The 23786-nt window shown below is 45.5% G+C and overlaps 1 protein-coding gene across 7 annotated transcripts in view; it reads left to right on the top strand.

Moving 5' to 3' along the window:
- Window positions 1-22782, top strand: part of LOC6725097 (optomotor-blind protein) — a 56770-nt gene extending 33988 nt beyond the window's left edge. For 2 of the 7 annotated variants that reach the window (XM_039298161.1, XM_039298164.1), the window contains exons 5-8: window positions 16027-16173; window positions 16233-16309; window positions 19881-20134; window positions 20249-22782. In XM_039298161.1, the coding sequence (XP_039154095.1) occupies window positions 16027-16173; window positions 16233-16309; window positions 19881-20134; window positions 20249-21354 (1584 nt within the window). In that variant the 3' untranslated portion in view covers window positions 21355-22782. The remainder of the gene's footprint in view (window positions 1-16026; window positions 16174-16232; window positions 16310-19880; window positions 20135-20248) is intronic. The other 5 variants (XM_039298162.2, XM_039298166.2, XM_039298163.1 and 2 more) reach the window with 4 other exon arrangements.
- Window positions 22783-23786: the final 1004 nt, after the last annotated feature.

The raw sequence follows: 23786 nt of genomic DNA on the forward strand, positions 1-23786 counted from the left end.
CAAGTGGGTTAGCAATTAACCCTTGGGCCACCATAGCTATTTATTATTTATATATAAATATTTTTTTTATTACGTTTACGATTAAAATGCACTCAAGGCGATGACAAATTGCGAAGGGGAGTGTACCTAGTTTAATTGCCCGGGCTGTTTGGGTTTGCCAGTGTGAGTGCGTGCGTCTTGAGCGAAAAGAAGAGCGAAGAAGAGAAATAAATAAAATAAAATAAAATAAATAAAACGCGCGCACTGTGCTAATTATAGTCGCCCCTCTCTTTCATTTCGCATGCACCCCTCTCTTTCTGGCTCTCGAGTGGCGGCCACCTCATTCACACATTTCCGCCATTGTGGTAAAAAGCCATTGCAATCGCTCGCTCTCTTTCTGGCGCCTCAGCACCTTTGGGCATTTTTTTGCTTTTGCTTTCGCTTTCTCGTCTTCCCTCTCGTTCTGGCCAGCTTCGTCATCTTTATTTATGCCCCCAGTTGTTGTTTTTCCTTTATTTTCCTTCTCCTTGCCGTTTTTGTTGGCCTCAAGTGTCTTTTGTCAAGCGGCCATGGATTCTCCTCCTCCAGTTTCTTCGCCAGCTGCCTCTTCAGCTTTCGGGCTGCATTTCTTCAGTTCGCATCCTACAGATCCTTCGGTCGCCTCTCTGCCATGCTTAAATATTTAACTTCTTGTCTTATGTTTTATTATTTCTATAATAATTCTTAAAGTTTTAATATATGTGTAACCACTTGTAAAAATATGCATAGTAAACTATCCATTTTCCAACACTATTTATCCAAATTTTAACGGATTTCCTCTAATATTGAAAACCATTTTCTGGCTTTTGTGTCAAAATACTAGCAATCGTATGTCGAACTTTTTGTTAGTGCACATTTAAGGCTCTGCCCGCCTTGTCTTAATTTATTCTGCTCATTTGTTCGCTGCACTGCATGCAAATTGCCAACAGCCATTGCTGCTTCGCTCGCACACTTAACCTGACACCCGGAAAAAAGCGCGGAATTCAATGGGGTGGAGTTGGGGTGGAGTGCAGTGGGTGGGTGGACCCAGTGGAGTACTTGCAGCACTTGACAAACACCCAAAAGCAGTCGCTCTCTCTCACTCTCTCTCTCGCGCTGTCTCCTTTGCACTGCCCAACGCGGTCCGCTGTCTCTTTCCTTTTTGGCGCTCATTAGGGGGGTAAAGAAAAAAATAAAAAAAAAAACATTTCCGTTAGCCGAGTGGCGGGCCATATCCTCGCATTTCTCCCCATGGTTCAAGTGCGCTAATGTCTTTGGAGTGCTTCGCGCTCTTCACTCGCTCATTATTTAGGCATTATTATGCAGACATTCAATGGGGATTTCGCATTCAGCATCCATCTGGGCTGCTTATTGTCACAGGCCCCTGGTACTTTTTCAATTCGCATTTAATTGGATTTCTTAAAGCTGCAACTCGACTCAATGGGATTTGGCCATTTGTGAGCGAATGCGATTTACCATTTGCCGAATCGAGTTCTTCAAGTGGCCAAGCGGCTAAATGAAATAAATGGGTAAATGCTAACCCGGATGATTCCAGTGAGTGGCAGGTGTTGGCAGCCTGAAGTCGGACTGGGGGATTAGCTGGTCTCATTCGATTGTTTGCTGTCTGAGTTCGATTTGTGTTTGGAGCCGTCGATTGCTGCTCACAGGATGAGGGAAATGTGGCTCGTATCTCTGGGAAACCGTATAAATAAGATACATTTGATTCTCCTCCAACCGCCTCACTTATGTAAAGATTCTTTTGCTAAGTGCTAGCCATGGTATTTGAATTCTTCTTTCCAAAATTCAACAGAAATTCAACCCTCACGAATCCCCGGAGTAGCACACATATTTGATGAACTTTTGATTGCTGACCAGGCACACTTTGGAACACTATAATTTCGATGGTCAGCTCTGAAGTTCTGGCGATGGTGTGGGTCCCTCTCCCCACAATTTCGACCCAAGTGGAGTGCGTGTGTTCCACTTTTGTCTGGCAGCCATTTACAAACGATTTGTCAACCGGCTAACTGACTTGGCTTTTCCTGCCTCTTGTTTTCGGTTACCACTCCCCCCTCCAAAAAAAAAAAATCGAAACAGAAAAAATCCAAAAATCGTGGCTTGTTTGCCTGATATGGTGGCCCTTGGCTAAGAACTACTCAAAAACATATTAATCATGCAGCATCAGCAGGCCCAGACAGCTGAAGACAGCACACGAACCGAAATCGTTTAATTGCCACTAACTCAGGCCCCAAACATCAGACATCGGACTTGGGTTCTCGGACTAAGCCAATCACGGTGTGCTGGCCGTGAGTCAGTTAGGGCCCAATTATGGCTGATAGACAGGGTAGATGCAAAAGATACGTGCGCACACGGCAAAAAAAATAACACATCGAGGTAAATTTGGGATGGCAAATTGTTAGGGATATACGCTGATAACTCCTACTCCTACTAGCGGATATACTTAAAATGTTAATATAATGAAAGGATTTTAGTCTCTAGTGAAGTTTACAATTTCTTGGCACGCACTATTCTCATTCTGCTGATCTCGAAAGTTCGTCTATCAATAACTACTGGATGATGATCTGTTGTGCCCCCAAGAGCAGCTCGCTAAGCTGCTCAAAATCAACAATGCTAATATGCGTAGGCCGCCCGCAGGTCAAAACCACAACCAAATCTTTGGGTTTTGCTTTGTAGCATCTCTGGCGTATCATCTGTATCTGTGTCTGTGTGTTAACGACTAATTTCAGTTCCCACGGAGATTTGAAAATTAACATTTTGCTTAGCTCTTGGGCTCTGTTGGGCTGAATTTCGGTTTGTTGTTACAGTTCCTGCGGCTAAAATCCAATCGAATCCAATCCAATCCACCTGTGTGTATTTCGGATATTACCTGAAACAGCGCCAAGCGAAACGCACACGACGAGGAGACCCAATAATTTTGTAATTAATGATGTGAGAATGAGCTGCGGACAGCCGGAGTCTCAGCCCGAGTTTAAGGCTGAGGTTGAGGTTGAGGTTCGGGCCACAGATTAACCCCTTTTGGCCCGCTTATCCCTCTGGAGCTGTAGCTGTCGACAGTAGGGTGCCCATTTGAGACCCCCGGGCTGCTGCTGGGTTGTTTGGCTTTTTGTCATCATCATCATCAGCAGCAGCAGCAGCAGCTCAGCCTCAGCATCATTAGAGCCAGATTATACACTCATCTGAATCTGTTTATGTTTCAGTATCTGTATCTGTATCTGTATCTGTATCTGTATCTCCATCTGTGTCTCTGTCTGCGCCTCTGCTTTGTAACTGTGGCTTTGTCTTTGGACTTTGTGTGCGTGTGCTCGAGTGTCGCCAAAGGCTTCAAGTGGCTTTCTATTGTTCTTCCCAGACTGCTGCTGCTTCTTCTGCTGTCTTCCCTATTGATTAATTGACTGAAATCGTGTCTGGGGATTAATGCGCACTGCTACTTGAACGCCAAAATCCGATAATGAAGGAGTTCCTGTAATGATATCTGAATCTTAGGGCCAATTAATTATACAATATCCGAAAGTATAGATTTGTTCGGTTTCGAAACTAAGCCGTGCATTTTAGAAAAATGAAGAGGCAATATTTGTTAAACATAAAATGCTTCATCCTTTTTCATATTCAGGAGCTGCTTTTTGGCCACCAAAAAAGGATTTCGAGCAATTCAACGCAGATCAAAAACGCATTTCCCCAGCAAGCAGAATCCGTACAATCAACTTCTCTTTGAAATGGTTCTATATAGGTTTCCTCTTGGCCCTTTTCGCTTTTCCGTTCCTGGCTCCGCGCTTTTCCCCGCATTGTTGCCAATATGGAACCTTTCTCTGAACTCTGATTGGGGATTTTCTTGGCCTGTGTTGTTCGACGACAGGAGACAGCTACCATCTGGTGACGACGGTGGCAACTTCTGGTTGTGCCCGAGGCCTTTCGGCTTAACCATCCCCCGTCGCAGCTATCTGTCTTTCCAGTCAGTCTTTTTTAGCCAGTCTTTCGGCTTGTTTCTGCATTGCCTCCCACCGGCGGCCATTTGGGGCGGCGGCCACCCGCTGCTCACGACGCCCGGCTAGCTCGCTCCCTGATAGGCCACCCCGCCAAAAGTGGAGCCACCGAGAACCATCATACCATGCAGCACCTTTGTGTGGCTCAATGGCTAAGTGTTGCGCTGCTTGTAGTTTTGTCGTCTGCTGGCTGTTGGCTGTTGCCTGCTGCTTGTTGCCTGTTGGTTGTTGGCTGGCTGGCTGGCAAAAGGTCAGAACTCAGGCTGCTGTTTTTGTCGTGCCAGCAACATGTGTACCCCATCACATGGTCGCCAAGACAACGCTGAGACCTAGAACGTAGGCCCTTTTCTCCTTTTCTCCCCTTTCCCTTCACCCAACCTTCATCGCCCTTTTCCCATTTTTTGATTTGGCCAACCGCCCCCGATGCGATTTCGATTTCTATCGATGAATTTCATTTGTGTTCTATTTACTGATAGCCATCTAAACTGCGCTCTGCTACCGACGGCCAGCCAGCCAGCCAACCATCCAACCATCCAGCCACACGGCCATACAGCCAACAACTTAAAGCCAAAGACGCTGCCTAAGCCAATTTGTATGCCCCCGGATCCAAGGATGGCACAAACAAATTTTATGCAGTCAGGGCCCCCATCAATACATTTGTATGTGCGTGTGTGTGTATATATATATACATATATGTATGTATGTATGAAACCGGTCGGTCGGTTGTCGCTTCCTTTGGCGCACGAGTTTTCAGCAAAAATTTCTTATCTGTCCCAAAGAGCCTCGCTGTTTTCTCGAGCTGGTTTCAAAAATTTTATGGCAGCACCAGCGCAGAAGCGGCGACCACCGGCCTGAAAAAAGAATATATATAAGAATATATATAAAAAAGGGAAGAAGACACTGAAGAATCTAAAGACACTGGCGTTAGCAACGTGGCGACCTTCAGAAGACAGAGAGCCACGCATTTGTCTCTACGCCATAAAAATGCAGCGGACCTCGGCTTATTATTTTGGCAGTTCGAATTTGTTTTGGCCTGGAGCTTGGGGCCGCCTGAAGAAGCCCGAAGAATCGGAGAATCGGGCAGCCAGCGTCTCCGGTCGCCGTTGATTTCGAGTTAAGATTTGAATGTCGCTCCTCCTCCGCCACGAAGACAATGCCCCAAAGAGGTTGTCGTCGTCCTCGTCCTGTGGCGCTCACAAAAGCTCGTGCTCAGCTGAAACCCCCCTTTCGAAATCCCCCCTACCGACTTTGACTGGCCGCTGGTGGCCTCAACGTCGTCTTCGTCGTCTGCATCGTTGTCTGGGGCTCTTTTATTTTATTTGCTACGTTTTTTGGTTTTACTTCTCTCGGGTTTTCGATTTTTTATTTTTTTCCTTTTTTTGGGCTGGCTGGCGCCTGCGGTATTCCTTTGTCGTCGTCGTTTTCGCTTGTCGTCGGCTTTGGAGACCGCTCGCCTATATGAGAAATGATCGGACATGGGAAACAAAAGATTTGCAAATGTCTTTGGCTTTTTCGTTGCCGAATGCGCGGGGGGTGGGGGGCGGGCACAGTGCGGTACACTGTGTGGACACTGGACAGTGGGCGACAGGTGACGCCAACAGTGGCCAGGCATCTATTTAAGCAAGCCAGCAGGGAAGGGGGCAATGGGGGCAATGGGGGCAAGGAGGCAAAGAGGCAGGCCAAGCCAATTACATACAAAATACAAGGCCTGACAACGACACACATTCATCTTGGGACGAGGCGACGCGACGGCGGCAGCACAGGCGCCGTCTTAGCCGCCGTCCTGTAACAAGCTTTCGGGGGCAACATCGCATCGCCCCAGTCCAAATGGTATCTGGTATAATGCATGTGGTATTACAGTGGTAGTAGCTGCCGCCAGCCCCCCTCCTTCCTGCTTTGCATGAGGATGTTGCGACTGTTTGGGATGCTGTTTCTTGGGCGTGCTGCCTGACTGCCTGCTGACTGACGCCAAAAGCCAACTTGTTAATTAGGCACAAACGAACCGCAAACGACCACAGAAACGCGACAAGGTCGTTCTCACTGCGGATTTTCAGCTAACGGGTTTCGATGCGGCAGCTGCAAGACGCACGCACCGCAGTGGCAGCAACTGCTTCTAAGCGGGCAGCTAACCCAATTTCTGGAGGGGCATTTTATTGGTTTCGATAGCTGGAATTTCAATTTGAAGGTATGTTAAGCGGCTTGTAAGCCTTCTTGGAGAGACACTTTCCAAGTATACACTATGAGAAGATGTTTCACCACATAACTGACATCGAAAGCATCTATGAATGAAAAGCTTCTAGCACTTTAGCCTACTTGCAGCCCAAATTTAGTGCATTGTGAAGTGAAGACTTTGAACTTGTACCAAGCACTAGAGAAAGCAATTAATTAAATACTTCACTTAGGACTTCCGCTCATTCCTCAATTGCAGTCCTAATTTGTGTCACTTCAAGGCCCCACGTTGGGCGCCACTTAGACAACGCAGCGAGAATATCGAGTACAACAATGGGGATTTTCAGCTGACTTTCGAAGCAGCGGTGGCCTGCACATTGGGCGCCTTATCGCAGCTCGTTTTGTGGCGGCTGTCGTGGACCACCGGACGCGTAACGCCTCGAGTGGGAAAGAGAGAGGGTGACCAATGGTTGCTGTGTGGCCCGGCCAGCAAAAACAAAAACGCAATGTGGCACTTAAGGTGGCTACCGCTGGCAGCTCGCTACGCATGCGCTTCGCTCCGATTGCCCCACAATCCCCCGCCGGCCGATGTGCCATTCCCCATTCTTCTTTATCATTAAACGCATAAATGCGAATCTGCAACATCCGAGGCAGCAGAAGCAACAGCAGCAACATCAGCAGCAGCAGCCTTGTGTGGATATTTATGGGACGTAAATTTTTATGTCTCGGCTGGGATCGATATGTACTTGGCATAGGCCATCGTATTTCCCACCAAAACGCGTCGGTAGCAGCGCCATTGCCATCGTCATCATCATCATAATCATCGTCAAGCGTCGTCCTCTCATCGGTATCACCATCGTCATCGTCATCGTCACATGAATCTGCCATTTTATTGCCAACTTCACTTTGGCGGCAATGTTATTAACGCACATTTTTATGGCCGTCACATGGGGATGCGCTGCCTTTATTATTATTTTTTTTTTGCTCCCACCGATCTCTCTCAAATAAAATAAAATTTAATTTCTAAGTTTGCATTTGGTTGCTCGATTTTGACTTTCTTTCTTTGGCCGGAATCGACACATTGACCACCCGTCATTAGCATAGATCGCTGTGGGAGCACGGAAATTGTGGGCAGTCGACCTACTACCTTATAAGACTCGTATTCATTTTCTCCAGTTTGTTCGGTTTTAAATTTGTCTTGATTTTCGGGGGGATTTCCGTTGCAACTGATTAGCCAAAGGGAAACAACCAATATGAATGAACAACAACGACAATTTCCTCAATCAACGCTGGACGGTGTGTGTGTGTGTGTGTGTGAGCTGATTAACATAATTTTACACTTAATTTCTCGATTAGCCGCAAGAAGCGACAAGCACACACAACGTCAGGGAATTGGAATTGGAATTGGTTTTTATTGGTCCCATTTTCGGGGTGATTGCAGCGCACCTTGCCGTCTGAAAACGTTTATGACCTCTAAAAAGTTAATTAAAAACACATATTGCGTTTGATCTTCTGGCCGCGGAAGTTGCTACCTATGGAGTGTAAAATGTCTATCAGTCTGCGCTAATATTCCTAATGAATTTATAATTGCAACTCCGTAATATACTCGCTCATTTCTGTTTGAGTAATAGACAAGCTGACTGTATTTTTTTTCACCCGTCGCAACCAAAGTACATCTCCTTGCTGTAGAAGTTTCATGCATTTGATTTCGGGTCTGCTAATTAATTTTTATATCCAACTCTTCGCCACGCTCTGCCGTCGTTTGTGTAGCTCGGCCTTTTCCTTTTTTGTTGTTAATTAAGCAAAGAACTCAAATAGCAGCCAGTGTCTGTGATCTCTAGTTCTTTAGTTTTTCAGTTGCCACCGAGTTTTTTGGCTCTCACAGCGTGTGGCGCTGCTTTGGGCCTGCCTCTGAGACTCTGAAACACTATGAAACACTCAGAAAACTCTAAAAAACCCTGCCCACACACACGCTGTGCTGACCCATTATCAGGCTCATTTCCATTCCCTCTTTATTTTTCATTCATTAAAACAAAAGCATACAAAACGCCACAGTTTCAGAGTTTGAATATCAAACAAGTGACGATTTGTTTGGAGAGGGGGTGTCTGTCTCACTTACCATATAGTAAAATGACAGACTAATGTCCGTCCGGCTGCCAGTAATTAAGTTATAAAATAAAACAATTTTAATGCTCCGCTGCCTCAACTCACTGATAAGATAGCGGCTGTCATCAAAAGGCTGTGGATCAGTGGATCAGCGGATCGGTGGATCGCTCGATCGTTGGATCTTTGCATCATCTGTGTGGGTCAGAGTCAGGCCAAAGGCCCAGCGACACTTTCGATGGTCAGGCCCAAAAAAAAAAAATACGTTTGCCAAATTAGAACCGAAAACTGTGTTTGGCTCTTCGATCTCCCACTACCAGCTGGGTTTAACAACACGACATATAAATGCCGCTCATTAGTCGAACCTGCGCTGCCCATTAATTGCCTAGATATCTGGGCTATCTGACCCGGCTACTGTATTTGCCATCTCCATCTCCGCCGCTCGGTTCCAGTTCCAGTTCGAAGTCAAGTTTAGCTCGGTGTTCCCTTCGCCCCTGGCTTTCACTTCGCTTTGCGCTTTTATTTTCATTAACATAAAATGTTTTGTGTTGATTTTTATATACAGTAAATTATCAGCAATTTATGCCGCAGTCGGGGCGGTCGAAAGACCAAACTACCAAGCGCTCCGTGTGGAGGAACCTTTCACATTTTTTTTTCTTTCTCGCCGTTCGGCTTCCATTCATAAAAACGCGGGGCGAACATTGCGTATGCTTAATTTATCGACACTTAATGTCAATGATGCGAGTCGGTCCGCACTTCAATTAAAGTCCAGATCCTCTCCATCCATTCCATTTATCCGCCATCTGAGTGTGTGTCTGCATTATGCTTAACACTTGTCGAACAGTAGCCTCGGCTTCAGTGCCGATCCCAGATCCCAGATCGCAGATCCCCGTTTTCAGTTCCATATCCACTCAAAGTCCCGAGTTCCAAAGACAAACCCGCATCATCGCACAACTCTTCTGCATGCGTGCAAATAAATTTGTCTTTTAGTAATTGCCGAGTTTTCGGATGGAGGGAGTGAGATCCCAGATCCCAGATCCCAGTCCGGTGTATAGGGAATAAGGTATGGGTATTCAGACCTGAGAATTAAGAACGAAGGACCCGGAATATCATGCTGGTATTAACAGTGGTATCTCATCAAGACAACTGACTAAAGAGAAGGAATTGGCTAAAATCAAAACCTTATAGTACTCAGACAAATAGATTCAATTTTAAAAAGGAACCCATTGGCGGATTCCCAGCTCCCAAAACTTATCCTCCCTACTCTATGTACCCGCTCTTCGGATAATGCCAGGTAAATCGTCGATTTTCGTGGAGCAGCTGAACTACTTAAGGTAAACAGCAACACCAATCGCAACACCAACACACACGTTATTGGCGTAAGCGAACAACTTTGGTGGACAATCGCTTAATGGCTCGCCTGCGGAACATGAAAAAATACTCAAGTGTTATCGATTAATGTCCAAGTCTAGCGGCTACCGAACGAGCGGCTGAACCTAAACCTGAACCTGAACCTGAGCCCAAAACCCAGAATACAGAACACTCCAGAGACCCAAAACCCGAAACCGAAACCCAAATCGAAAGAAGATGCGACTGGAAACCCGCTTCGTCTTGGCAGTTCGCCGATGTGCGGCTGCTCAGCCAAAACTCAGTGGCTAAATGGACGACAACAACTTGAACGACAACGACAACGTCGCGAGTTGTTGGTTCTTTATTATGATTATTCGCCTTTTTAATAAAGAAGAACAAAAGGCGCCGACAAATATGGCAAAAGAGAGTAAAAACAAAAAAAAAAAAAAAAAAACTGCGGGCTTCAACAAAATCGAGAGGGTGAGGGAATTCAACGCAAAGGTATGGTGTCCACAGAGGGGTTTCAGTTGATTGCGGCATTTGGATGGTGCTAATGTCATCGAGCGTTGAACACCTTTATCAGTGTTGCATTGAAATGCACACACGCATGCGCCGAATGGCCAGTTGCATGTTGCATGCAACACCACCACTACTGTTGCTGCTACTCCTTCTTATCGCAGCAAAATAGTTGGCCCAAACCAGACCCGATATCCCCGATCCTCCAAGCTGTGTACTCCCTACTCCTTACTCCGCCGTTCGCCGTTCGCCGTTTTCCATTCCCCCAGTTAGTTTCTCAGTGGTGGGTCGCCATTCAATTTATTAGCTGCAATAAAACGCAAATCATCGGGCCGCAGAGCGAAAAGAGCGCGGCATCGGCAAAGTGTTGAAATCATTTGAAATATTTGTCATTTGCTGATAGTCCAAAGGGGGATACGATATATAGCGGGGTTTCGAGATCGGTAGCTCTCTAGCCTAACCATTAGCCGCCCCTGGGATCCGATCCTAAGCGATCCTCTTCTCCTCCTCCAGCCTTAGTTTTTATCTATGGCCCGCCGAGCTCTCCATAACTCGACTCATTTATAAACAGGCAGCGGCGGCGGACTTCACATAGACGACGGGGCCTCTCTTTCTGACCAGTCGCTAATTTATGGCCCTCCTATGGGCTAGACTTCACCAAGATTGTGGCGAAAGGGGTAGGAGGCGGTGGAAATGGCAAACGCAAAAGCGATAAATAATCATCGATAGTCGGCCTAGGTGTTTGCCAGTACGGGTGTGCGCTTTATGTGGGTGGCGGGTACAAACGATTATTAATGAAGCACCCGAAGAGCAGGCGTATTACAAATCGATTAACGTCCATTGGAGGAGTGTTTTTTACGATCTAAACTGCTTCAATTGGGTATGGCCAAGTAAAGCAAATCGATTACTTGCTGATAAGTTATGGCACTTGGCCAACTCTGGCGTTTAACGATGTTGAATCAACTTTGAATGTAGTTAAAAAACATCAAAATAACAGCTAGTTCATTACTTCTTCGAAATTATCGAGTTAATCGAAATGTAAGCTATAACTTTCTTTTTTCAACGAATTCAAGCTTATGCTTACTCAATCCAAATATATGGCAAGTGAAATAGTGGCCACCATGGCGTTCTGCTTGCCTTGCCAAGCTGGCCACGACAGTCGCCTATCGATAGCCCGCGGCTATCGAGTCTGGTGGGGATCAGTGGGCCGCATCCAACCGCAGCCACTGGGTGCCAGAACTCGTGTTCCAAGTTGGCTTTTAGCTGCGCATTCGCTCCATTCAGCTCCCGGCCAATCGACTGTGACTGTTGTTTTTTTTAAGTGGAGAGGGGGTGGATATTTTCTAGAGGACCAGGCACGATCGATTTGCATACAAAAAAAAAGAAAAACAAAGAAGTGGACAGGCAAAGGCATCATTAGGCAGCTGCTGCAATGATTTCATTGAATATCGAATGCTGAATGTTCGGTTTCTTTTCAGCTGTATTCTTTTTTTTTGGTTTTTTGTCTTTCAGCTGCCCCCAAAACGCCGCCCATTTTGCTAAGCAAATTTGCAATTGGCTGCATTCTGTTGGCTGTTTTTTGTTATTTTTTTCTTTTTTTGTTTGAAGTGGGGACCGTCCACATACAACTCTTTCTGTCTGTCTGTATCTCAATCGGTTTTCTGTGGACTCTGGCGGCCTTCGCTTCGTGTTGTCATTAAAATGTAAATCCGTTTAATTAACATTTTATCCCCCGACCAACTCTCCTCGAATGAACACCGCCGACCACCGGCCGATAAGGCAGCCGAAAAGAATTGTTATAAATTGTAAATAAATTTTGACTTGGTCGGCCGTATTTCGGATTCGAATTCGATTCGATTGGCAGCTGCATCGTGAGAGTTTTGACATGTCCGGCAAAAGAGATTTTGAGACTTGGGTGGCTGTTTTGTTTTTCCCGTTTTTCGTTTTTTGTTTCTCCATTCGGGGGCATTAAAATTATGCATAATTTACAGATTAATATGAGCACGGTGGCCCCTGTCAGGGGGATCGGATCTCTACACTGGGTCTACTGAATCTACCTGATCCGGCGACTTAATTAAGACATGGACTGTGAGGCTGGGCCTCTCTTTTGCTCTTACTCGCCGATCAAGAGTTTCGTGGTTCGTGTTGATATTTATGGTATAGATCTCTCAATATGCATATCGCTTAATACTTAATACAGCTTAATAAAAACGACTCAGCTCAATAATCTGGGCTTAGTCATCCCCATCATCATCATCATCATGATCATCAGAGGCGCTTCAATTATGGCCATAATTGGTCAACAGGTAGCCGAAAATGGTTGTGCTGCCTAATTGAGTTCGGAGATGATCGAGAGTTTATCATTGTCATTGGCTCGGAGCTGCGGTGCCTTAGAACTGCCGATCGACCGAGATCATTGAACCAATGATGATCCAGGAGATCAAGCGTTCAAGCGATCAAGCGATCAAGCGATCAAGTGATCAAGCCATCAGTTGTTGAAGTGGAGAAACATTTTGTTGATCACTTGCTGCCAATTTCAATTTGGCATCGATCTTCTTCACACGATCTCTTTTGATCGATCAGCATTTTATTTAGCTCTCTTGTTTGTTTTTCTGCATTGCCAATAGAAATCCACTTGGGGCGGCCAATTAAAAGCCAAGTTGGAGATGACTGACATTCACTCACGATCACCTTTTGCCTGAGCTCTTCTACTTTGCCATTTTGCTGAACTTTCGACTGCAGCAAAGTGAAGTAAAGTGGAGTGGAGTCAATTCAATCTAACTGGCGATCACCGTTAACTCGCTGGTTACATGCCAAATCGAATCAAAGTGTGAGTGATCATTCAATTAACCCAGCACGCCAGCAACACCAACTGCTGCAGCAACATCGACAACAACTCGACGACAGCAATCACACAAGGCAACAACGACAACGACAACGACAAAGACAACAACGACGACAGCAGTGCCATCATCAGTTAAATTATGTGATAATATGCCAACAATGAGTGTGCAACAACAGCAACACGGCAATCTCTCGGCAGCAACAGCGATTTTACCTTTTAGCAATCAACACGCAAAAGCCCAAAACAAACGTGTTGCTGGCGGGGCAAGGAGCAACATCAGTAGTACACATCGGCAGGGAGCAGGGAGCTCAAGCTGGGTGCAGATGCAGCCAGCAGCACGTAGCAGGAGCAGCAACAGCAACAGCAGCAGCTGCAGCAGGAGCAGCAACACGGGAGCTGCAACAGCAGCAACACCAAAGGCAACATGAAATTGTCGCACCATTTTTGGTATTGACCGCCGGCGGCTCAATCAGTTTGTCACCCGGGCGATATATAGAGTGATTAACTGCTCCACGGATTGGATTGTACTTTGTCAATATGCGCTGAGCAATCGCACACACAAAACTTGACACTGTGCACACTGGACACGGGGAGCAACATGCAATTGCTACGTGCCGCAATGCATAAGTGCAATCATATATGTGCTAAAAATCTAGGCAATATTTGATGCATAATTGCCTTGGGTTTTTGTTCGCCAATCAATTCAATCAGCAAATACAATCACGACAGCAGCAGCAGCAGCAACATCACTTGCTGCAGCAGCAACATCAGCAATCTGGTTGCTGCCTGTTTGAGTGACGACAACTGGCGACGACTGCGTGGCGTCCGTGTAATCGCACTTCATGTCTAATTAGACTTGTTTATGCCCATTTGGAAAAAAAACTGCAGAGCAGTGGAAGCAGCGGCAACATTGCATGCTTATATTTTTATGGCTATCTTCACGGTTATTTTCATTTAAATCGCAATTCAAACTCGGCACAAACTCAGCGACCAAAATGACATTTTAAATGACAATTTTGCGCCTTGTGCGCCATGCATGGCAGCCCAATGAAAAATTAACGTAATAATGCAAATTGTTTTATCAATAAATTCTAGACACACACACATACGCACACTTGCACATACAGACTGGCAGCGTAATTATGATGATTGTTCAAATGAATTTATGTGTCAATAAATTTAAAGCAAATTAGCAAATGACGTTTTAAGTAGACGACGACGACGACAGCAACGCGTTTTGCCCACAATTTATGGACTGCGATTTTTTTCATTTTCGTTTTCATATATATATTTTCGAGTTTGATGGATGATCGCCGGCCATAAAGTGTTTGCCTTTAAAAGGCTTTCCAACTTGAACCGATTGGGGATTGGCGATTTTCCGGGGGCTCAAAAGCGGGTGGAGCAAAAGCGTTTAGTTCAAAATGGCGGGCAATTAATCAGCTCTTTGTTGGTATTTTGTTCGGCCTTTTGTGCTTTGGCTTTTTTGGTCCTCTGAAGTGCTTGATTGAATGCGCAGTTGAGAGGGGGGATTTATATTTGGTTAAAACACTATTAAACTGCAATTTTCTTGTCTTGAATAAAGCAAATGCATTTGATCCCAGCACTCATATATTTTATTCACACTCTATAATAACAACTTATATATTACAACATCAGTTCAAAAAAGCCTTTGTCTGTACTCAGCTTGTCTGTGCAATCGCATCCACCACTCATTCATCCATAAACCCCATGACCATGCCCATGCCCATGCCCAAGCCCATTCCCATTCGCATTCCCGACTGCCTCCTCCTCATGCAAACACCCAAAAGCCATTCACACAGCACTCGCATTAGTCACACCTTCGTTTCTTTGGGCCGAGTCGCCATTGGTGGTCTTGGCTTTGGTTTGGGCTTGGGTTTTGGCGAGAGGCGTGCGAATCCGGCGCAGATACAAGATACAAGATACTCGTACTATGAGATACACATTGTGGGCTGTCTCGCTTTGTTTGCTCTCTTTGTCTCCTTGCTTCGTTCGTTCGCTGTAGCAACAAACCAAAAGTTGTTTTTTTCTTTTTCAATTCCAAATTACACGAACAAAATGGCGGCGGGTGCTGCTTGTGGGGTCTCCACACGCAGCAGCAGCAGCAACACAACAGCAGCAACAGCAACACAACAGCAGCAACAGCAGCAACGACTCAGCAGCAACTTGTCCGGGTTTTACTAGGCCTGTTTGTCGCTTAATCGAAGTCGAGCCGACGAGTTATGGTAATTAAAAAGGTGTTCCTTCTGCAACAACGGATCGAAACGGATCAAAATGGATTGGGCAATATATGTACATATATATACATAGGTATATACGAAGGGGATATTGCAGCTTGCCTGGGAGGTCTGCCTCTCCCTGCCCCTCTCCACCATTCCCATTCTCTGTCAGCCTTTTCTCGACAAATTCATATTTTATGACAACAACTTTGTATTGGCACACGGCTCCCTCGTAGTTCTCCCATATTCTACCTACTCGTATATACATACATACGACTACTATATATCTCCTTCTCGATTTTCTCGTGCCTTTTGGTGGGTGGTCGCGTTGGCTGTGTTGCAAATGTTGCCGCCGTTGCAGTCAATGTTGCTGTTGCTGTTGCCAATGCTGGCGTGTAAAGTGAACGGCGACGGCGGGAAATCGTCGGCAATGTCGCCGTATTTTTTCGGGGTCCCTTACCTAGGCAAATTTACGGTAAGGTAATTTGCACAGAGAGAAAAACTAGGTAATAGTATTTGGTCTATAAGGAAATATCAACTGACTGCGCACATTCGCAATAGGTTTTTGTAGAAAACATTTAATTGCTTCTACTTAGGGATTTTTGAGTGTTGAAAGGTGCACTTTTTTCTCAGTGTGCCTGTGCTTGCAGTTTTTCGCCGTTCAGTTTAGAGTTTTGTGAATTCTTTGCACCGTTCCTTGGTCTCCCGTTTTTGTTTTCCCTCGGTTGGTCGAAACGAACTAGCCATGGCCGTCTGACAATTTCACTAATCCCCCATCCATTTGCATCTATTTTTATTTGCCCGCCCGCAGACGATCCTGAACTCGATGCACAAGTACCAGCCACGTTTCCACCTGGTGCGAGCCAACGACATCCTGAAGCTGCCGTACTCCACGTTTCGCACGTACGTCTTCAAGGAGACCGAGTTCATCGCCGTCACAGCATATCAAAATGAGAAGGTGAGTAGTACACAGCTTGTAGTCGATGAATCGCCCATTAATCGTCATCTTTCCCACAGATAACTCAATTGAAAATCGATAACAATCCGTTTGCGAAGGGCTTTCGTGATACTGGTGCCGGCAAGCGGGAAAAGAAGTGAGTATCACTAGTGAATAGTTCTGAATACGGGAGTCATCAAGTGCTTATCCTTTGATGATGCACTTTGAAGTGGGTTCAAGCTGGGGTCAAAAATGTCACAATACACATATGGGGTGCTGCTAGCTTATACGAAGTTGAAATATCTTAATCATTACGTGGGACAAGTAACCCACAGCCAAATTACTTCCTCCTTCTTCAACCGAAAAGCTCATTCAGCTTCCGCATTCCCTCGAAAAATCATTATCAAAAAGCAAACTAATCAGGACACGGCTAATGGGAAAAAAAGAAGGGGAAATGGTTGCCCTTTTGTGGCTGTCAGACAATCAAAACTTTGCAGCTCCCTAGCCGAGAGCTCATTTGTCTCTCTGGTCTGGAATCGTATCGCCATTTGCCAACAACCAACTTCCATCTACCATCGAAATCTCCATCTCAATCAGAACAGACATCCATCTATGTATCTCAGCCTCGTTTTGCCTGTTTTGTGGCTTGATTAGCCGGCTGAAGAGACAGTTATACAGATACAGATTCGCAGTTACAAATACAGATACTTTTACCAACGCAGCTGAGGGACATTAATTTTTGTCAAATCTATGCGGAACTAATTAGCCTGCAGCTCGTCAAATTGCAAGTCATACAAAGGAGGCGGAGCATTGGGCGTGGCGCGTATATATGGAGAGCCAATGATGATGCTCATGGCCATTTGGCTTCTGTTTTTCCGGGGTAATACTGATGACTGGCACCTCCGATGGCAGCTCGAACATGTAATCCATATTGATGGATTGATTTCAATTTCCTGTCGGAGGCAAAAATCCCCCGAAGGGCTGTTAACGATGATGGTCAGGAAAAGCTTTGAGTTTTTAGCACACAGATTTTCCAATTTCTGTTTGCCACCCGTGGGGGGAGGATACTTGCTTTTTTAGAGAAGGGGATCTGTGGCTGGAGCTGGGGCGATCTGAGATCATCCCCCCAATTCGAGTGGTTCCGGTTTCCTGTGGGTGACTTAGCATAATGATGAATGACATTTAATAGCCACAATCCCCCGCAGGAACCAGCGTCTGTGGACATGTCCATGTCTAAACGTTACAAATCAATTTTCACCCACAGCCACCCAGCGAGGAACATCCACCACATTTGACACAAACAATTTACTCAAGTCGAGTTTGGGTTTTTTCTTTTTTTTGTGAACTGATTACTTCTGGCTTGATTGGCATTAGCGTGTCTGTCTAACCTAAGCTCTTCCCTTTTTCGTGTTCGAAAACCCACGCCGAAAGTTGGAGGCCGAAAAAATCAGTGAATTTGCCTGGTCATTGATGTGACAGCCGGTTGTCAGGCAGTCAGGCAGTCAGTCAGTCAGTTAGTCAGTTAAAAGAACTCTACTTTACGTTCTACCCAATTGTTAATTAAATGCCGGTGGTGGGGTAAAATGGAACTCGGCTCGAGAAAGGGGTCAAAAAACAAAACCGCTAAACCGCTTACAATTCCACAAAAGCAAAAGGCCCAAATGTAGAAGAACAAGTCCTGGGAGCTGCCAAAAATCCTTGGCAATTAGTGACGACTTAGTCAACTCTTTTTTGATTCTTATTTTTGCCGCAACACCCCTCTGCCATGACAACAAAATAAAGGCCAAGCCTGGGTGCTGCTGGGTAAAATAATGATGATGCTGACGATGATGATGATGACGGTATTCCCTATTGCAATGCTGAGTCCTTCACAGCAAGAGATGCTAATTGGTGGCAATCTAGTGCGCAACTTCCGCCGGAATGATATTCAACTGCTGCATAAAAACCCCTTTTTGAAACTCCTTTAACCCCCCTGGAACCCCTGCCACTGCCTGCGGCGCAACGAGAACCGGAAATCCAAAGTGAAAACGTTTTAACAGCAGCAATTGAAATTCGCTTTTCTCGGCGCCTTTTGTTGTTCCTGTTGCTTTGGGATTTTTGCGCAAAAACTCTCACCCCAGTCTAGAATATATTTTTTTATTTTTTGCTAACCCGAGGCGTTAGTTGACAATAGGTCTCGGTCTCTTGGTATTTATATATATATATAAATATATACCCATTTATATATAGATGGCAGCGGGCTTGGTGGTGGGCGTGCGTGGGCCGTTTAAGCCGCAAATTTAGACGTAATTCAAAAATTACAGAGCACACAAAACAGGGCAATTTCTTTGGACCTCCTGCGAAAAGAAAAGCCACACCCATGGCAAAAGGGCGTTTACTATCTGCCACACCACACCACACTACAACAACAACAACATCAAGTACACCAACAATGGGAGACAAAAGGGCAATAGATAAACGTCTTTCGGTTTTGGGCCGAATTTTACGGGCCCGCTGCATGAGATACTCAGGGGCGGACTAATAAACAGTCCCAAATTAGGGCGTAAAAATAAATATCATATTATTTTTAAAAGAAAAACCTATGCTTGAACTCTTCCAAGTGCAACATGTATCTTTAATGTATGGCTTATTCAGCTTTGAAATTTTTCGGCGCCCAAAAAGCGCCTTCCTTCTCGAAATTGGTGAGCGGTCCTGGAGGACGACGTGAAAAGTTGGCCGTCTTGGCCTTTGTAGTTAAGTGGGTGGGTCAGATACGTTGGCTGGATTAACACAAATTGATTTGCTATTAAATTAGGCTCACACACACGCTCACACACACACAGATACACACAGGTGGAAAAACAGTTAAGTGTAAAAGAAGACGCCCTTGGCGCAATGCCAGCAATGCAAAAGTGGGCGGCGGTTGGGTGGGTTTGGCTTTCCACTGGGTGTGGTTGCTGTGATAATGATACACACACACCATTCGCATGTGTGTGCCGACTGCTAAAATTGCCCAATTTGTGAGGCAGTTTCGGCTTTGATGTGTGAACAACAGCGGTGCGGAAAAATAAGGAAAATTGAAATGGAATGGAATGGAAAATGTGCGGCTTGACGGGCGATGGTGGGGGGAAAAGATTGGCCAGAGCAGACACTAAATTACACTAACGTGTTTTGAATTATTTTTCAATTTCATTGTCAGCCGCAGACAGACTACGGACGTACAAAACGGACGGAGTGGAGAACTCCGGCCCGTTTCCGCCCCGCATTGTTACATTTCAATTAAGTTTCAGCGGGCGATGGCACAGTTGAGCAGGCATATATGTATGGCCAGTGGCTTTTGGGGCCCACGTCATTGAAAACTGACACAAGGTACTCTGCACATTCTGCCAGTTTTTGCGGACGCGAAAGGTTCCATGTTCAAGCGCCGCCAGCGCAGGTTTATCATTTAGCAGATATTTTAAGCAACCAACAATATTATCAAAGCTTCAATCCTGATCCCAACGAAAATCCCGCTGGATAATCAACCGCGAAATTCAGCAGAGCGAGGTAGAAGGCACAGGGTTGGGCTTAGGCTTAGCTAGTTAGATAGATGGTATTGATAAAAAAAAGGATTAGGGGTTCCCATTCTCGGCGCTATGATCCACGCCAAAGTGTTATCCTTGTTATCCTCAAAAATCGCATTGTGGGGTATCACTATTCGATCTGACTATTGGATGTTCTAATTTGTGGCCCCGTCTCTCGTACAACTGTTGTTACAGGCAGGCACTGATGTCGAACCGAGGGTCCGATTCGGACAAGTTGAATCCGACGCACGTGAGCAGCTCGCGGGCACCGCTCCATCTGGGCCACGCCGGCCGTCCGCCTCACCTGCATCCCCATGCCGCTCTGCTCGACAATCAGCAGGACGACGACGACAAGCTCCTGGACGTGGTGGGTCCGCCCCAGAGTCCGCTACTCCCGCTCAGCCACTCGCTGCAGCAGATGCACGCCCACCAGCACTCCGGTAAGTAATAATCCAAGCTATTCAAGAAAAAGAAGGAGAAATCCAACAATTCCTGATATTTCAAATCCTCACTGATAATAATCTTGACATTCTGTTTTTGTTTATTTCTTCAAGCAGCTCTGGCTGCCTGGTTTAATCACTTGGCTGGCGCTGGAGCCGGAGCCTCCGAACACGCAGCTGCGGCGGCGGCCAATGCCAGTGCGGAGGATGCACTGCGTCGCCGCTTGCAGGCGGACGCGGATGTGGAGCGGGATGGCAGCGATTCGAGTTGCTCGGAAAGCGTCGGCGGCAGTACCGGCGGTGCCTTTAGGCCCACCTCGACGGGCAGTCCCAAGGAGGCGGTGGGCGCGGCTGCAGCTGCCGCAGCGGCTGGCTTGAATCCCGGTGGCGGTAGCTATCCGTCGCCGAATATATCGGTGGGTCCGCCCATTCACCCGTCGCCGCATTTGTTGCCTTACCTGTATCCACATGGCCTGTATCCACCGCCGCATCTGGGCCTGCTGCACAATCCCGCTGCAGCGGCGGCCATGAGTCCGGCTGGCCTGAATCCGGGTCTGCTCTTCAATGCCCAACTGGCGCTGGCCGCCCAGCATCCGGCTTTGTTTGGCCACGCCTACGCGGCGGCGGGTCACACTCCGGTATCACCATTACAGGGCCTGAAGAGCCATCGCTTTTCGCCGTACAGTTTGCCGGGCAGCTTGGGCTCCGCCTTCGATGCAGTGACTCCCGGATCGAATGCCAATCGCTCGGGAGATCCTCCAGGCGGCGGCGGCGGCCTGGGTGGTGGTGTGGTGGAGAATGGTCCCAGGAGTCTGAGTTCCAGCCCTCGACCCCGACCTGCCTCCCACTCGCCACCCACTCGACCGATTTCGATGTCACCCACAACGCCGCCATCCCTGATGAAGCAACCACGTGGCGGTGGTGCTGGCGCCGGTGTGGCCCAATCCCAGCACTCGCCTTCGGAACTCAAGAGCATGGAGAAGATGGTCAACGGACTGGAGGTTCAACACAATGGCAGTGCGGCGGCAGCAGCGGCGGCTCTTCAGCTGGCCGAGGAGGCTGCCCAGCACCACCACCACACCCAGGCGCACCACCAGCAGCAGCAGCATCAGTCGCACCACCAGCAGCAGCACCACCAGCAACCGGCACAACCACATCCGCACCACCAGACCCATCTACACTCGCACCATGGGGCGACAACGGGCGGTACGGATCAGTGACAATTACTGGACGGCCGCTCCGATTGTGAGGATGCCGGTCTCGAATTGGAACTAGAGTTGGAGGAGGATGTCGAGGATCTGGATCAGGATCCGGATGAGCAGGACGAGGATCGCAGCTCGGTCATCGATCTCGATCTGGACGTCGACGTCTGACCGCGAACGGATCAGCGACATTGCCTCTAGCCTCTGAACTACACGGCCACCGTCTTTGTGGTTTAGCGTAGTGTATATGTACATATATATATCGGACGATTTGGACCCTAGACTATAGGCATTTGTAGCATATATAGTGTGTATTCCTCACTCTGCCCGCTTATCGCCAGTGTTAAGTAACTTCTTTTTTTTTTTTTTGTCTCGTTACTAAGCAAAGCCTAGCCCCTAGAAATCGCTGGCGATTCGCTGGCAAAGTGATGGAGATGGATGGTCTATTGAAGACAGAAAGTAGGAAAAACAAAAAAAAGAAAAAGGAAACAAAAAACAGGAAAAAGTTAAGGGGGCGTGGCAAGAGAATCGACGTAACTTTTAGCGCCTTGAAGGTTCCAGACTTCAAGATCAAACAGACGGAATATGAAAAATGAGAAGTAAGGACAAGGGCTATCCTCAAACAAATTTATGTATCACCCATATATGTATATTGATTGGATTGAATATAGCAACATCAAAGATGGCGCCTCTTTATATACATCTAGAACACATATATATATATAAATATATATATAGTATATATAGAAGCTGGTATATATACAGAATGTAACCTTAGTAAAACATACAAGAAAAACAAAGAAAAACGAAAACCCACAAAAAAAATACCACAAAAACAAAATAAATGCAATTTTTTTTCTTAGTCTTAGGTGGATGAATTTTTTTTTAGTAAACGTAAATAAAACCTATATACATAGAATATATATACATGAATAATTTATGTAGCTTTTAAGTACCAAGATACCGTAAACACTCAAAAAGGAACACACACATGCAGCACCACCCCTCACACACACAAACACATTCACACACACACACACCAGTGACGAGTTTTCTTCGTAGACGATAGAAAATGCTTATAAACTATATAAACTATGAGAGCTTGAGTTTTCCTAATTTTACCATAATATTTTTCCAATTTTTTTTCGTACTTTTAAGTTCTAAAACCAAAGAAGAAAGTAATCATTTTTTTTTCGTATTTGTATTTTAATTTCGGAACCCCCTGAGATGCTAATTTAGGGCAAGAGTTCTGTGTGTGTTTATATCATAAATATATATGTATGCGTATATATAAACTATAATTGTATTGATAAAAAAAATATAATTTTTTTTTTAGTAAAGTACATTTTTTTGTGTAAGACGTATGGAAGCGGAAAAAAAGAAAAGAGTTGAATTCAACGCATGTTCCTCGCATAATTTAAGAGAGAGCGACAAAGACGCAGCTAACACACACCCACACCCACACACCTCCCTCGCACACCAATACACGTACACTCACACAGTACACACACACACCACCACCAGTAAGGAGAAAAAAGCAAGAAAATTCACAAAAAAAATAAATTAAAGTACATTTCCGTAGCGATTTGTTTTCCTTGTAACCCAATAATATTGCAACATCACACAATCTTCATCGCATCATCATCACCTGCATCATCATCACATAGGCATTCTTATGATGGAAGAGAATTATTTTTTTTTCTGTTGGTTAGCTGTTTTTTGAAAATGAATTATACGCAAAAGCAATATTAATTATAGTTAATTAAATTTAAAACAAACGCAAACAACCCGAGACAACAAGAACAGCTACAACAAGAACAACAAGAACAAATTATGTACGAAAGGATATATATATTTAAATATATATATATATGTATATGGATAAAATTAATGAAGAAGCAACAACACCTCATGTCACTGCAATTATATATAAAATTAATTAAACAACAACAAAACAAAGGAAATTAAATAAAAATTATTACTAAAAAAAAAAAAACAAACAAACACAGCATTTTCAACAAATATTAATGGTGCAAACAGGAATAACAGCGATGACAAAACATGCAATCAAAATTGGTTCATGTTTCATTAGTTTTCGCGTTTATTTGTTCGAATCTCTTTTTTTCTCTCTTTTATTTGGGCTTATTGTTTGTTGTCTGGTCACAGGATTTTCCCCCGCATCCTTTGCCCCAAAATGAGCAGCGCCAACGGGAATATTAAATAAATGAATAAATAAATAGCAGCGGCTGGCAAACAGTGCGTGTCATAATTAACTGTTCGCTCTCTGACCCACACTGCCTGCCAATTGTCTGCTGAGTTGCCAGGATTGCCAGGGTTGCCAGGCTTGCCAAGGGATTTACCGGCCTGCCCATGAAACTGTCCACCAATGGAATTTTTCGAAAATCCTCTTCGTCATTAAAATTGAGTATAAATTGGCAACGAAAAGTCTA

Source organism: Drosophila simulans, chromosome X (genome assembly GCF_016746395.2).
Source record: "Drosophila simulans strain w501 chromosome X, Prin_Dsim_3.1, whole genome shotgun sequence".
Lineage (NCBI taxonomy): Eukaryota > Metazoa > Arthropoda > Insecta > Diptera > Drosophilidae > Drosophila > Drosophila simulans.